This window comes from Lactuca saligna, chromosome 7 (assembly GCF_052625555.1).
Source record: "Lactuca saligna cultivar CGN05327 chromosome 7, ASM5262555v1, whole genome shotgun sequence".
In the NCBI taxonomy this organism is placed as follows: Eukaryota; Viridiplantae; Streptophyta; class Magnoliopsida; order Asterales; family Asteraceae; genus Lactuca; species Lactuca saligna.
The window spans coordinates 128728865-128746620 of record NC_136423.1 but is presented as its reverse complement, the minus strand read 5'-3'; the positions used below and the strand labels follow the sequence as shown (position 1 = coordinate 128746620).

Genomic DNA, 17756 nt, shown 5'->3' with positions numbered 1-17756 from the left:
AGCGTAAGTAGCCATGTCAGACTATGTTGTCAAACCAATAAACCATAAGGTTGCTGACCATAATATAAGTGGCAAATATCCTAAGAGTTGGGCGATTAGTTTACTAGCGAGGGTCACGTAGTGAGACTATTGTCGATAGCCAGACAACAAAATTCTTGAGGAACAGGCAGTGAGGCTATAGGTAGGAAATATGCAGTGAGACTGTTATAGAGATCCAGGCAGCAGAGGTGCTAAGGGATAAGCGGTGAGGATAGAGGTATGGGTTGCGTAGCAAGACCATTTCCAAGGGCCAGGTAACAGTGATGTTGAGGGATATGCAACGAGGCTACAACTTGGGTTACATAGCAAGACCGTTTCCGAGAGCCAGGAAATAGAGATGTTGTGGGATACGCAGCGAGGCTAGGATAAGGTTGCATAGCAAAACCGTTTCCGAGAGCTAGGAAACAGAGATGTTGTGGGATACGCGACGAGGCTACATGTAAGGTTGCATAGCAAGACCGTTTCTGAGAGCTAGGAAACAAAGATGCTGAAAGGTAGTAGGTGTTGGATTTGTGTCTAAGCCCGTAACCATATTTGGTAAGTACCTTACCCGGTTGTGCATGGTCCTTTTGGGTTGCCTTCACTAAAGCAACTTGATTGGAGAAATAATAGAGAAAGAGGTTATTATGATTTATTAATATATTATAGGAATAATATATTAATAGGAGAAATAATATATGTTTAATTAATAGTGGTCGATAATTAATTGAGAATTAATTTTTGTGATCGAATGTAATTAATTAAACTACAGGGGCTGAATTGTAATTATATGATAGTTGGAAAGTAGGGCAATTGTTACCCTAGAGATAGGTTGGATGAATTCAAGGGATAAGGATCCTAGAAATCGTCCAAGGATAAGGCTTTCAAGGATTATCTTATGGTTACTTGGTGGGCAAGCAACTAGATAAGGATAAGGACTGAAACCCAAATCAATACCCTATATAAACATCTCTAAGGCTAAGGAAATCGGCCACTTGTTCCCTAGGGTTCCTAGAGCCGATTTCATCCTCTCTCCTCTCTCTCTCTCTCTTGCCTCTCCAATTGCTTGTGGTGTTTGTGAGCCATTAGAGGTACTACACTTGTGGTACTTGCTTTCAAGACTAAGAGATTGAAGATTAGTTTTGTTATTGCAATATAACAACAAGAGGTATGTGATCTACTCTTCTATATAAATTTCCAAATATATACATGCATGCTAGGGTTCTTCTTGTGTTCATAAAGTTGTGTATCTAATAGAGAAAACATAGATCTAAATCTAGGGTTGCATGCACAAATAGGATTGTTTGTACAAAACCCATCAGTGGTATTAGAGCTTTTGGTTGAATTGTTTTCAATTAGTATTATACAATTGTATAAATTTGACACTTTAGGGTTTATGGCCAATAAACCCTAGGAGGGTAGGATTTCGATTTTAGGGTTCTTGAACCCTTGTGTTCGAAATTTTGAAGGGTTTTCAAACCCTTTTCCTTGTTGCCCAAGATTTCGAGATCTAGGGTTTGCAAGCCCTAGATTTTTGAGATTTGCCTCCTCTCCAAGATAAGTCCCTAAAATTTAGGGATTTGGATAATCTCATATCTTGTAATTATCCTTTAATTGTTAAATATGGTAATTAAAGATTTTGAATTATCCCCTCCCATATTTTCGAAATTTAGAGGGATATAAGGGATTAGGATAAAATTAATTGTTTAATTTAAAATAATCCTTTATGATTTAGTAATTAAAATTAATTGTTTAATTTAGATAATTATTAAATAAAGAGTTTTAATATTTAAAATTTTAATTTAAAAGTTATAAATTTCGAAAATTTAAATTGAGATTAAAACTCTAGTATTTTTAAGATGTTTAAAATACACCCTATACTATTATATTATTACAAGATTTATATATATATATATATATATATATATATATATATATATATATATGTGTGTGTGTGTGTGTGTGTGTGTGTTGTGTGTGTGTATAACTAAAATGCTAGTCTTACCGTTAGTAGGCCTCTTTCACGAAGTCGATCTATAAGAGGGGGGGAGGTATAAGGTTATGGCCTATAAAATGGCCGTTTAATGGGTATCCACCCTTACCCACCGCTTCCTTGATTGGTGGAGGGTCGTTAGCCGAACGGGTAGGATAGGGCAATCCTCTCTTCATTAATAAGTATAATGAAACTATATAAAGTAACTGAACGTTTTTACAAAATTCCCAATCCTAGTTACTTTAGGCAAAAGTGAATTGATGCAATCCATGAAATTACACTTTGCACCCTTGCTAAGAAGTTAGTGGAGCGTGTGTGGTTAACTCGCACACTAATTGGTTCTAAGCAAAGGTGGCAAAGGGTGACTCATTGTTTGTCATAGTTAGATGGAGCGTGTGTGGTTAACCGGCACATCGAATAGGTGACTGTACCAATGAGGGCACCATGTATATTTCCATGGTTATTCACACCCGCTTTGTGATCCTCGGAATTCCAATCACAAACAAAAGGGGCATATCGAGATTTAAACATGCCATTGAAAAGTTCAATGAATCTCAAAATCTAGGAATTCTCAATACATTTAAAACCTAAGCCTTATGTTTTTCATGGTGAAGAATTAGTGAATAGTCATTCACTTACCTTCAAATTATTTGCATATTGGATTACGGCATCCCTTTTCTAATGTGTAAATAATGTTGTTGGATCCTAGCCCTAATTTCTCATTTTGGGTGTTTAATTAGGGATTCAATTCTAATCAAACTTTATTCCTTTCTATTTGCAGATGTCTAACGCAAACATAAACAAAGCTGCTGGTGGTTCATTCTCGATAATGAGCCTATGCAAAAGGTGACATTCGACGGATCGAGTTTCAACGAATGGATAAGATACATTCGCATGATTTCCCGCTACGAGGAAAAAGAATATGTCCTCGACGAGAAGCTTGAAAAGATCAATCCGGAAATCGCTACTCCCGAAGAAATGGTCGTCTTTGAGACCCATGAGTATGATGCAACGAAAGTCCATTGCATTATGCTGGCCACTATGAATCTTGAACTCCAAAAGTACTATGAGGACATGTATCCCTATGAAATGCACCAAGATTTGCTGGAGAGGTACCACCAAAGCACAAGGCAAGAGCGCTACGAGATCATCACCAACATGATCTCCGCTAAGATGGGAAGTGGAGAATCCCTAACCTCGCATTTGCAAAAGATGCAAAGGTATGTTGATCGTCTTTGAAAGTTAAATGTTAACTTTGGGGAATACTTTGCTATCGACATCATTCTCCACTCCTTGCCCTTGTGCTACAACCAATTTAGTATGACCTACCACATAAACAAAGAAGAACTCATCCTAAGAAAACTCCAAGGACTCCTAAGGACTGCTGAGAGCAACCTCAAGGACAAATCTATTGCACCAACTCCCACTCCACCCGCTGCTCCTGTTTTGGCCATTGGGCAAGGGAAGGGCAAAAAGAGGAAGGCTCCTTCAAAGAACCACCACAAGGGAAAGCCCTAAGATGTTTCCTCTACTAGTGGAACCAAAGTCGGTCCTGCTAAGCCCAACTCAAACCCTAAGGAGGCAGAATGTCACCACTGCCACAAAATAGGACACTAGAAGAGAAGCTTCCCGAAATATCCAGGCCATCAAGGATGGGAAGATCAAGCCGTCTTTCATAGGTATTTAATCAATTAAATCTAATGATTCATCACGTACTATTTCTTGGGTTCTGATACAGGATGTGGTTTTCACATATGTTCTGATTTGCAGGGTCTAAGAAGAAATAGAGATGTGGAGCGTGGAAGAATAAATCTAGTCATGGGAAATAGAAGATTGTCGCCTATCACCAAGATTGGAGTGTATTCTTTAGCGCTTAGTAATGGATTAGTTTTAGATTTAGATAATTGTTGCTATTCGCCAGATATGGCAAGAAACATCATTTCATTCCATGGTTTGTTTAGCCAAGGATTTAGATATTCGTTTGATAATGAGAAAGGTTCAATTTATGCTTATCTAAATGGTGTTTTATATTTTGAAGCATTGCCTTGTAATGGAATTTATGAAACTGTTATGGTTGTAGATAACTTAGGAAATGATGTGTTGTGTGTGGATTCTTCCAATGGTTTGGATAAAGCATCCTTATGGCATTGTCGTCTTGGACATGTCAACAAGAAACGCATAGCCCAACTCCAAAAGGATGGAGTGTTGGAGTCATTCGACCTTAGGGACGATGACATGTGCGAGTCTTGTTTACTTGGAAAGATGAGCAAGTCACCCTTCACTGGCACTTGTGAAAGGGGTGAGGGTTTATTGGATCTCATAAATATCGATGTGTGTAGGCCCTTTAGATCCACCACAAGGGACGTGAACCGCTTCTATGTGACTTTCACCGATGATTATAGTAGATATGGGTATATTTACTTAATCAATCACAAGTCAGAAACCTTTGAAAAGTTCAAAGAGTTTAAACAAGAAGTGGAGAATCAATTGGGTAGGAAAATCAAGATGCTTCGATCCGATCGAGGAGGAGAGTACCTAACTCTTGAATTCCACGACTATCTCAAGGAATGCGGAATAGTTTTGCAATTGACGCCACCTAGGACACCACAATTAAATGGTGTGGCTGAGAGGCGTAATCGAACCATGTTGGACATGGTTCATTCCATGATGAGTCGTGCTTCACTACCTATCTCATTCTAGGGATATGCCTTAGAGACTTCCTCCCATATCCTTAACTTAGTCCCTACAAAGAAGGTTACCAAAACACCTCACAAGATGTGGACAGGGAAAGCTCCCTCGTTGGCATATATCAAGGTTTGGGGTTGCGAGGCTTTCATCAGATGAGAGACTCATGACAAGCTCAAACCTCGTAGTGAGCCATGTATTTTCATCAGCTACCGGCATAAATCCTTTAGGTATCTCTTCTATAGACCGAGTGACAATGTTGTCTTCGTTGCGAGGAGAGGGGTTTTCCGAGAGCGAGAACTCATAAACCAAGGAGACAGTGGGAGGCAAATCAATCTTGAAGAGATTCAAGATTCGAGCGATGAAGGAACCTCTATCGTTGGCGCTCAACCCAAGGAGGAAACTCTGGTTGAACCAATTGACGAGTCCTTACCTCTTAGACGTTCCGAAAGAGTTAGAGTTCAACCCTAATTTATGGTTTTCATATTACTACCGAAGGGGACACATATATTAGTGATGGTACACTAGTAAATCTAGATGAACCTAACAGTTATAAGGAAGCCATGGCAGGCCCAGAGTCTGCAAAATAGAAAGAGGCGATGGACAGCGAGATTCAGTCCATGTATGACAACCAAGTTTGGAATTTGGTTGACAGTGTGCCCGGACGTAAGACGGTTGGGTGCAAGTGGATCTTCAAGAAAAAGACGCACATGGATGGGAATGTGCACACATATAAGGCGTGATTGGTTGCGAAGGGATTTACTCAAACTCTCGGAGTTGACTATGATGAGACCTTCTCACCAGTTGCTAAAATTAAGTTTATTAGGGTAATGCTAGCCATTGCTGCATTTCATCATTATGAAATATGGCAAATGGATGTCAAAACTGCTTTCCTTAATGGGAAGTTGGCTGAGGATGTTTACATGGCTCAGCCAGAGGGTTTTGTCAATGCAAAGCATACCAATAAAGTGTGCAAGCTTGAGAAGTCCATTTATGGACTTAAACAAGCATCTCGCAAATGGAATCTTTGCTTTGATGAGAAAGTCAAAGAGTTTGGATTTGTACAAAGCGAATATGAATCATGTGTATATGTCAAATCCAGTGGGAGTATAGTTAGCTTTCTCATGTTATATGTCGATGACATATTACTCATAGGAAATGACATCCCGACACTGCAGGATGTTAAGTCCTGGCTCGGGAAGTGTTCCACTATGAAGGACCTCGGAGAGGCTTCCTATATTTTGGGAATAAGGATAGTGAGAGACCAACGTAAGAGACTAATAGGACTTAGTCTGAATACTTACTTGGATAAGGTACTAAAACGTTTTAGTATGGAGAACTCGAAGAAGGGAGAATTACCGATCCAAAGTAATGCCAAGTTGAGTAAGACTCAATGTCCGAGTACTGAAGCCGAGATAGCTGAAATGAGCCGAGTACCTTACGCTTACGTAGTAGGCTCAATCATGTATGATATGACTTGTACTCGCCCTGATGTGGCCTTCGCTTTGAGCATGGTCAGTAGATATAAAGGGAACCCCGGCAGAGCACATTGGACAGCAGTCAAGAATATCCTTAAGCACCTTTGGAGGACCAAGGAATGGTTTATGGTTCTCGGAGGGAGTGATGACTTAAAGGTGCAAGGGTATAGTGACGCCAGTTTCCAGACCGACAGGGACAACTACCGTTCGCAGTCAGGATGGGTCTTTACCCTTAATGAAGGAGCAGTGACTTGGAAAAGTTCCAAGCAAGAAACCGTAGCTGATTCAACGTGCGAATCAGAGTACATTGCAGCGAGCGAAGCATCAAAGGAGGCAATATGGTTGAAGAACTTCATTGGAGACCTTGGAGTTGTACCTGCCATAACGGAGCCTATGGAAATTTTCTGTGATAATGAAGGAGCGGTTGCCTTGACCAAGGAACCGAGGGATCATGGTAGATCTCGACATATCGACAGAAAATATCACTTTATTAGACATCGGGTAGAAGAAGGACTCCTCGTAGTTAAGAGGATATCGTCGGAGGATAACCCAGCAGATCCGCTTACGAAGGGACTTAGTAGGGTAAAGCATTTTCAGCATGCTAGGAGCATTGGGCTGAAGGATGATGTTAGTTTGGATTAGATAGTTTAGAAATGAGTAATAGATAATTGTAATTAACATTTAATGATTAAATAAAGGAGTGTTATTTATTAGTCTAGCTATTGTCTTATGTTAATTGGTTGACTATTATTTTTCTTTTCATGTTTTGACTTCCTGAATAATTAAGTTAATTAAGAATAATCGAATTATTCAAACGATCTACAGTCGTTCATATGTTTGAAGTAGGTATGAATGAAGACTGTCATGAATTGGTGTGTAGATTGTCTAAAAAGTATTAGACATAACAAAGGTTTGTTACAACATTCATGAGTGCTTATAAATAAGTTTTGAGCATTGGAATAGGCCCACGCTTGCTGGAATTAGTTCATGAAATCTATTACAAGTGATCGCAAGACGATAATATCATATGGTCTTAAAACCAAGATATATGGTTTATTGGTTGCTAATTGATTATACATTGATAATGTGAAACCGCATCAGTAAATTGATTTCATAAAACACATTGTTGTGCATAATTGATTAGTGAGTAGTAAATGCGTATAAGTCAAAGTTTATCTATTTCTTTTATCCTAAGAGGGTAAAAGCGATATCAGGGCCCCTCGATGATTTTGATTTGACTTATGTGTCGGGCCCAGTCAGGAATGAATTGATGTGTTCACTTAGGTTCTATGTCAAATGAATCTGAGATTGAGAAACTAGCTGCTGGACAATAAGTATTACTATGTTCCATGAGATTGTCCGCACGATATCTAAAACAGAGGACTGTACGATCCCTTATCTAAAGAACAGGTTACTGATAAGATCAGAGTTTGACAACGTCTTTGAGAGCTACGATTGCTAATTGAGTTATACTTACATTTGTGGTTACAAGACTTATCCAAGTGGGAGACTGTTGGATTAGTGGCTAAGCTCGTAACTATATTTGGTAAGTACTTTACCCGGTTGTGCATGGTCGTTTTGGGTTGCCTTCACCAAAGCAACTTGATTGGAGAAATAATAGAGAAAGAGGTTATTATGATTTATTAATATATTATAGGAATAATATATTAATAGGAGAAATCATATTTGTTTAATTAATATTGGTCAATAATTAATTAAGAATTAATTTTTGTGATCAAATGTAATTAATTAAACTACGGGGGCTGAATTGTAATTATATGATAGTTGCAAAGTAGAGCAATGGTTACCCTAGAGATAGGTTGGAAGAATTCAAGGGATAAGGATCCTTGAAATCATCCAAGGATAAGGCTTTCAAGGCTTATCTTATGGTTACTTGGTGGGCAAGCAACTAGATAAGGATAAGGACTGAAACCCTAATCTATACCCTATATAAAGACCCCTAAGGCTAAGGAAATCGGCCACTTGTTCCTTAGGGTTCCTAGAGCCGATTTCATCCTTTCTCCTCTCTCTCTCTTTCTTGCCTCTCCAATTGCTTGTGGTGTTTGTGAGCCATTAGAGGTACTACACTTTTGGTACTTGCTTTCAAGACTAAGAGATTGAAGATTAGTGTTGTTATTGCAATATAACAACAAGAGGTATGTGATCTACTCTTCTATATAAATTTCGAAATATATACATGCATGCTAGGGTTCTTCTTTTGTTCATAAAGTTGTGTATCTAATAGAGAAAACATAGATCCAAATCTAGGGTTGCATGTACACTAGGATTGTTTGGGCTTTGCAGCCAACGATAATGGAGATGTTACGCGGGAGAGCATTGCATGGAATGGATCGAGCTTGGCTGCCAGTGATCGTGGATACATCACACGGGAGAGCATCGCTTGGAAAGGATCGGGCTTGGCTGCCAGCGATCGTAAGTACATTATGCGGGAAAGCATCGCGTGGATTCATATAGGTAAAGGTTGCAAACCTTTGAGCCTCGTTGGCGGAGCATGCCATTTATGGAGTCGAGCTAAGAAGTCAGGCGATTCTCAATGAACCTCGCATGCAGAGCATGCCGCTATAATAGAGTTGGGCTGAGAAGTCAGGCGACTCAAGGCGAGGGTACCGAATCTCGTATGCGGAGCATGCCACTATAATGGAGTTGAGCTGAGAAGCCAGGCGACTCAAGGCGAGGGTACTAAACCTTGCATATGGAGTGTGTCGTTATAATGGAGTCGGGTTGAGAAGCCATGCGACTCAATGTGAGGGTACTGAACCTCGCATGCGGAGCTTACCGCTATAATGGAGTCGGGCTGAGAAGCCAGGCGACTCAAGGCGAGAGTATTGAACCTCGCATGGGTAGCTTGTTGCTATAATGGAGTCAGGCTGAGAGGCCAGACGACTCAAGGCGAGAGTACTGAACCTCGCATGGTTGGGCGTAAGAATATACAATCTTTTGTTTCTAGACCGGATGACCAGTCTGGGTTAAAGTGTAATAGCACCTGATGCTCTACTGCATCATTAGCTAGAGTGATGATTGGTGCCTCGCTGTCTTAGCTGACTACCAAGGGCTATGTAGCAACGCTATTGAGAGCTGGATGGTAGAGCTGCTATCAAGAACTGATCAGCAGGGCTGTTGAGAGCCGAGCATCGGGCTACTAGTGATAAATGAGCAACTCGACTACTAAGAGCTGGGCTACGAGACTACCAAGGGTAGAACCATGGGGTTGCTCTTTTGATCCGAGATATTAACGCCACCTCGGGGATGCACTATCACTCATTATTAGGTCTTTGTGTACTTCAACTATGCCCTTTTGGAATGAAAATCACTCTTGCATAGTGTTGTAACGACTCCTCCCCCCCCCCCCCCCCCCCCCCCATTTTCTCAGAAGAGGCGAAGGAAAGGAATAAAGAATGCATAGTTGTTGGGTAGCACGACTGCCGAGAGCTGGGCATCGAGCTGTTAGAAATAGATGAGCAACACGACTACTAACAGTTGGGCAACAAGACTACCGAGTGTTAGGCCACGATGCTGCTCTTTTAGTCCGGAATACCAATGTCACCTCGGGGATGCACTATCATGCATAGTGTCGGTTCTTCATGTACTTTAATTCTTCCCCTTGGGAATAAAAATTACTTCTTCATGGTATCGTACTAACCCTACTTCCCCCCCCCCCCCCCCCCCTCCTTTTTTTTTTAAATGCTAGGTGATCCGGGCCGTAACACATCTTCTAGAACCGGATTTTACTGGAGAACAATGCCCCCAACATAAGAGTTATTGGAAACACTTGCAAATTATCAGTCGAGTATTTTTTTTTCCATGTAAATGATTTCCATAATACTGTCACCATTTTTTTTAGAGATCATCGAGCTGATCCGGGCTGTAACATATCTTCTAAACTCATATTTTGTTGGAAGAGATCTCAGCAAACGGGTACTGCGATTGACCATTAAAATTTATCTTGTGAGAAATATCCATTTTAATTGTTGAGCTAGCCCATCAGCTTAAAAAAAGCTGATTTGAGAGAGAAACCCAACCAAATGCTTAGCCCAACATAAAATTTCAGTCCAGTTATTCATTAATCAGCCCCAACTGAAAAATAACAGCCCAAGATGGAGTTGTGGGCCTACTTAGGAAGTGATCAACCCAAAATGAAACTATTATCGGTGCCCTAATTCCTTTTCTTTCGTCTATGTGAAACGTATTGCGTAGATGGGCTCTATACACTTCTTAGATTTGTTTTGTAGCTTGTGGTTCTTTGTCTAAGCAATCACACTACTATTTTCCTAAAAGATTTCAATGACATTCAAGACGCCAGCAATGACTAAACCTGACAATTTGATACACGACACGAACATTGTACGAGTTTTCTGTGTGTATGTTTTAGGAGGTGACGTTTCATGTTTATTCGTGTCTGACATGTATTTTAAATTCGTATTTTGTGTCTTACACATGTCAACCTATTTAAACACGTATGAAATACGATATAGATTCATGTGGACACATCAAACGTATAAACACCTATATACACATATACTTTGGGGTAAATTTTATATTTATAAAATATTAGCGATCAATTTCATATTTTAAGTTTGAACTTTGTACTTTGGATTAAGATTATTTGCATATTATTGTTATCCTAGCTTAAAAAGGGCATTAAAAACATATGTATTCGTGTTTTTCGTGTAATACGGTTAAAAAAACGTGTATTCATTTCGTGTCACACGAATTTTTTACGTTTCGTGTTTGATACCCCAAACATGTTTTATAATTCATATCGAGTTCGTGTTTAACAAATTTGTGTCATGTAAATTCATGTCTGACAAGAATACACAACACGCAAACACAGATTGCTAGGTCTAGCAATGAGTCCACAATCCACAATTAAGTTCCTCATCGAAACAGATTCCTTAGATGGACTGTGTGCTGCTATTTACCCTTCACACACAACTAAACTAGAGGTCTCACTTATATATTATAAACATACGTTAGATAAACAAACATTATTTTATAATCTAACTAGGCGAATTCTCGCGCGTTGCGTAGAATACAATTATATTGTGTAATATCCTAATTTTTTAACAAGTGGTTATTGGTTAGAAGTTTGTATGACCAAGTTAATAAAATTCATCAACGTCAAGATTAAAACCCGAGACATCCAATCTAAAAGGAAAAACCTCTACTAAGTGGCTTAACTCTACATTGATGTTTAATTAAGTATACATTTCGGTTTATGTTTTATATTTAAATATATAAATATCTTTTTAACTATTAGAAAAATATTTTTATGATGTTTTGATGTATGCTTGTCGTTTGAAACCATATTTATGTCAACCGATAACATATATGTATATATTGGGTTGAATAGAGTTTGTTTTAACGTAGACTAATAAATGATTTTAATGTATTAAAAAGATCAAATTAATGAAGTTAAAGTGAATGATTTAACTAAGTTTAAAAAAATAATAAATAAATAAAAATAAAAAAGGTTAATTACGTGAAAGTTCAAAAGTTTGTGTAACTTTCAAATGAATAATATGCATTAAGAAGACATTTATTATAAAATAAAATTCAAGATTAGTGAATAACTAAAAAATATACATATTTTAACAATACTCGTACTTTTTGTTAGATGTTTCTTTTATAATTTCAAATTTTATTATCATTTCTATTATTAATTATTAAGAATTTTTTGTAGGTTTAAGTTGTGCAAGTAGACTATTCGAGCTATGTGACTCTTAATAAAAGCTCAAATATTGTTTTATTGCGACTAATATGTTTGATTCCTTATTCAATTATTGTTGATTTTAGAAAATTATTGCATTGATCATTTTCAAGAATATGAACCATGTGAATAGAAAAAAAAACAATAAAATTAAAAACCAAGAGATACAACAATCCAACAAAAATTAACGACGGTAAAGGATAAAGTTTTGGGCATCATCTTTAAAAACATCAACACATTCAAATATTTCATTAAAACAATTTATAGAATATATAACAAAAAAAAAACTACCAAATTTCTCAAAATACGATAAACTTATCAGCTCATTAAATTGAATTTATACATCTCAATATGAACTTCAGCACAAAAACTTGCATATTGTTCAAATGTGAGGTAATATTCAACTTAAATATTTGTTTAATCTCGGAGTGTATATAAATCAGTACAACAAATTATACATATCACATAATAAGTAGAGTTGGAATCGTAAAACTTGAAGTTAAATCATCACCCTTGATTGCTCCATTCACCAATTCAAATTTACCCTCAATAATAAAAACTTATAATAAATGGATCGTGTATAACCTTTTCTTTCAAAAACATTTGTCGTACATGTATGCTCAATAGAATATAGTACCTATAGTGAATGGAATTAGGTGCATCTTTATACAAAAGTTTCTACCCCGAATATAACATGTGATATACCGGAAGCAACCATACAATGATGATCAGTTGGTAAAAACAAAAAAAATATATTGAAATTTATATGAAAAGCAATACACTCATAAAAGACTTTTTTTTCTTCTTTAAAGATCCATAATCAATGCAAAATATGACAAAGATATTCTTATTATTCACTGTATTTATACTTGGTATTATTATGTTTAATATTGTTCATGTTATTTACAGTAAAGAACCAATTAATAATCATTATTAAAAAGTTTTTTAAGTGGTATTAATTAAATTATGGGGTTTCAAATATATAAGAATCAAGGAAATTAAATTTAGAAGGTTTCAAATGCATAAGAATCAAGGAAAAAAATTTAGGGTTTCAAATGCATAAGAATCAAGGAAAAATACTTCTTTTATAAGATATATAGATAGATAATAGAAAAACCAGTTGTTTTTCGAAGCCGGGAAAATGACAAGTATAATAGCAGCAAAGAAACAAGAAACATGTAAAACCTAAATTTTCTTACTCTGATAAAAATAACTAATAAGCCATCATCATGATTTTGTTGAATTGAGGAAAAATGAGAAGCAAAAATTGAGCAAGCAGCCAACAAAAACCCAAATTTCTTTGCACAATCAGTAGAACCAAATTCCCCTGATAAACCCTAAAAACCCTACTACTCTCTCTCTCTCTCTCTCTACTACTGTATTCCCACAAAGTTGATGCATGCATATCCCATCCCTTCACTTCACTTCTGGACCAATATGTTTGTTATGTACTCCATTTTCAAAACTTTCTTCATTTGCACTTTTTCACCATTAATCAAACAAAAAGACACCCCACCCCACCCCACCCCAAAAATCAAAGTCAAGCATCCACCTTTGAATCAGATGAAATCTCCATCTCCATCTCCATCTCCCCCACTCTCATCAATACCTTCGCCTCTGTCCCCTTCAAAAATTTTGAGGCCGGCTTTAAACTCAAGTACTGCAATCACACACTTCCATGTCAGCATATGATTTTTTTTTTCTGGGTAAATGACCATTTGCCCTTCTAAGATTTAACACTTTATTTATCTATCTATCAAGTAAAAAAGTAACAAACATGTATATTTTCTTTCATGATTAGGTTAAAATAGCAATGATTAGTTTATTTTAGCTTCCTATTTTTATTGATTCCTATTATAGCCTTGTGGTTTGAAGAATCAACCCAATTATAGCAATGTCATCAAAATACAAAGCAAATTTCACCAAAAACAATAAGAAGAAATAAATAAAAAAACACAAAGCTATAATTGGGTATCTTTTTCAAAGTACAATGCTTCAAATTCAATAGAAGGAAACAAAAGGGTTTATCTTTTAACATATAAAAGGAATTTATAATTTATAAAAGTAGGTTGCTATTTCTTACGTTTCTGTAGAAAGAACTAATCTCCTCTTCAGTAAGACCTTCTTCCTCCTCATCCTCAGCAGTTTCATCCCAACCCAAAGACCTTAAAAACCTCGCCTCTTCTTCCTCAGAGTAAAGAATCACATCATGATGCTTCCCATTATCATTAGCATTAGCAATAGCATCACCATTGACTTTCACCTGAGTCAACTCAGACCCACCCTCAGGTGGTGGTGGTGGTGGTGGTGGTGGTGGTGGAGGAGGATCCGCCACCTGTTCACCGGATTTCTCACCAGAAGAGTTGCTGTTACTCATTGATTTTTTCCTCATAAGGTTAAAGAAGTTGCTTCGGCTTTGAGCTTGTGAAGAGGGTCTTTTTTCCACAACTAGAGGGCTGTTTGGTAATTTGGCACTACTACTAGCTGTTGGGCTTAAACTCTCTTTTGTAGTAGGTGAGATTCCGTTTCTTTCACGTGAGGGTTTTAGAACAAGAAGTTTTCCTACACTTGATGTTTTTGAAACTTCAGGCTTCATGGATGATACTACATGTCTAGGAGAATGTGGATGGTTGACTATTTGTGATTGGTTGACCTTCAGTTTTGGTTTATCAGCCTAAACAAAAATTATATTAAAACATAATTACTTTTAGTAAACTCGCAAAAAGGTAATAACTTTTCATGACATGTATTATATAAATTTATAAATTTTTATATTACAAAAACAAAACCAAAATAAAGATTTTACCAAAGCTTTAGGCAAAGATGGAGTCATGGGAATCAACTGTCTGGATTGCTTAACAGCAAGTTCTTCAAGCCTTTGAGTTCCAGAATTCAACTACAATTAACAAAAGACCAAATTTTTTTTAAAAAAAATAGTCATAAATTTAAACACTGTTTCTTCTTTAGTTAATGAGGACATGACTTGATACTTTTTTACTTATCAGAAAAAGAATTACTTAATAAAGAAAGTCAAGAAAAGAAGCTTTTCACTTTTTGCTATAAAGGCTTTACTTTTTATAAACTTTTCAAGATTAATAATATTATACCTGAGGAGCAGTTTGAATACGTGGAGGACCATGAGCCAAAGTTTCTGCCATATTCCTGCCACCTGTCATGCTTGTAGTTGCAGAAACTGAAGATGGTTGAACTTGAACAGCAGTAGTGTTCCCATTACTACCAACAATCACAGGCACCTCAGCCAGGGCGGAGGTCCACCCATCGCCGCCAATCACCGCCGGATTCCCAATTGGAAGGCTCTGAATGGCAGAGCTCAATCCAGGAGAAGGTACTCTTCCTATATCATTATCCACTTGTTTTTCATCTGTTCCAAGAGAAGGAAAATCCCTCTCAAATGATGTCTTTACATTGCTACTTTTGTTAGCAATGCTCAAGTCACTTGCTACTTTTCTAGGCCATGAGTCACCACGTTTTCCAGATACACCTGAAAATGACCTTCTTAACCCTTCCTTTTCAAACCTAGTGGGCAGTATGTTAGCTAAAGGGTCAGAATAGTCTTTTTGCCTGTTGTTGTTGTTGTTATCTTTTTCCCAATCTCTATCCCTATCTCTATCGCGATTGTTTCGATTAAAGCTACTGTAAGATCTTGAAAGAGCCGAACCATTACTAATAGAAGATCGGCGAAAATATGAAGAAGTTGTTCGATCTGAAACTGATACGCGTTGTAATTCGTTATCTAATGACTTGTTTCTCAAGGATTTTGATGATTTTGAAACCCCTTGTTCATCTACATCAAGAAAATGTGGAGAAGTTGAGAGGAGAAAGAGAGTGTTTAATTGGAAAACAAACATGGAAAGAAGAATTACCAGGGTGTGATGATGATGATTGGTGAGATGCGCTCAAGCCTCCACTGCTCTTTAACCATTCGGGTACAAATGTTGGCTCAGTTCTTTCCATAATTAGTAACAAACATCATAAGAAAGGAACAAAAAAGTCCCAAATTGCATCAGGGTGATAATTCTCAATTCTCAAATACTCCCACCTTTTGCTTTGTCTAATGAATCAAGATACTCAATTTAACTAGTTAATCAGCTTCCACCTAATGTTGTAAGACTTGAATACCACCACTATCATCCAATAAAAGAATCCAAAACTATCAACTAAACTGTAAAATAGGGCTCTTTATCTCCCTCGCTCTTCGTATATACTGTGGTTCACTTCCAAATTCGATTCAAGAACAAAGATCAACAACGCTTCTCAGTGTTCAGAAGGCATGGTTCGCGATTAAACAAACTTACAAGACCTTCATGTAATAAAGAGGCTCAATAACCACCCCCAGCAAAACGAAACGTTTTATATCATCAGAAAGCACAAAATATAACCCCTCTTGATGAATTAGCCTACCACCATTACCAATAAACAAACCCTAGAACCCAAAACTCCACAAACAAGCCAGACAAATTGAAACCCCTAGGGTTTGTCCGTCAACCAGAGTACGAAAAAATCAAGACAAGGGTATTGTAAATTTGTAATATATCAGCCGCAAATTATCAAAAATTAAACTGACTAACCCTTAACCGCTTGAATTAAAGGAAAACCCAAAAGAACCCGAAGGCGCCGCCTCTGCTCTTTTGTATGTCTTCGATTAAGCGATTGATTGGGAATGGGAATTTCAAATTCGTCAATATGTGAGACAAGAAAGGAAGCGAAGAGTTTCAATTGGCTTTTTAAGAACGACGAAGATATATCGATAAAGAGAGCATGTAGGTATATAGTACGTGATGGTTTCACAGAGTGTAGAGGGAGAAAAACACCAGGAAGCCGCTTTGATTGCGCCGTGTAGACGAAGAGATTTTATCTCAGTGTGTGTGAGAGAGAAGGAGAGAGAGAGATGGGGGTAGAAGGAAGAAGGGATTCCGGAAGTTTTCTTTGTATTGGGTGTTGGTTTTTTTGGTGTGAAGGCCAAGGGTGAGTTTTTGTGATTAACGTTTTGTAATTATAGAAAATTTGGATTAACCCTAAATCCACCATTTTGTTACCGATGCTAATCCAAATCAAAAACCCCAATTTTCTCCAATGTTGTTTGGATATATTTAATTTTTTTGAATATTACCCATTTAATAAATGCAAATACACTATAATATGACTAAATATGGTTAATTACATTACTTTAAAAAGTTTGTTGCCATTCTTATTAGTTGATCAATTGGCTTACAATTGAAATTTTAGGTGGCATGTTGTTCAAACGAATTTAAGACAAAGTTTGGTCTAACAATGGTAACTAAATTTGGTCATACTACCCTAATGGATCTTTTTTTTTTTTTTTTGTAAAGTTTTAGTTTTTGTTGTTGATTTTCAATATTAAATAATCGGTTAGAAATTAATTAAAACATTTATTATGTGAATGCAATATGCATAAATATGGTGTCCTAATGAGTGTCGAACATTTAGACCAATTCAAAAGATTTCTTTTTAGAGATTAAATTTCATATTACATGATATCATAAAAACTATTAGACTCATATATTATATGGCTTTTTTATTATTTTTTTAAATTAAATATGAAAATCTAAATATTTGAAAATTTTAAATTTATAAAAAAATAAAAATAATAATAAATTATTAAATTTGAAATGTTTTTTTCTTTTAAATTTAAACAAATAATTTAAATAAATTGTAACGACCCAAAAAAATCAAGGGTAAAATTTTCATTTTTCATTATACTCAAACACAAATGTTACTTCGTCCAATCATTCAAAAATGCATTGCTTAATTAAAACATTTATCAGAGTTACGTCCCGAAATCACATAATGCGGAAAACATTGGTGTGTGCAT

The 17756-nt window shown here is 36.7% G+C and overlaps 1 protein-coding gene across 1 annotated transcript; it reads right to left on the bottom strand.

Annotated features, from left to right (window-relative positions):
• Positions 1-13079: 13079 nt before the first annotated feature.
• LOC145004864 (uncharacterized) lies at positions 13080-16876 on the bottom strand. The gene is made up of 5 exons (XM_078963872.1): positions 15787-16876; positions 15010-15707; positions 14709-14798; positions 13986-14576; positions 13080-13562 (listed from the first exon to the last, which is right to left on the bottom strand). Exons 1-5 carry the CDS (start codon positions 15875-15877, stop codon positions 13443-13445), a joined length of 1590 nt encoding a protein of 529 aa, XP_078819998.1. The 5' UTR covers positions 15878-16876; the 3' UTR covers positions 13080-13442.
• Between the last annotated feature and the right edge of the window lie 880 nt (positions 16877-17756).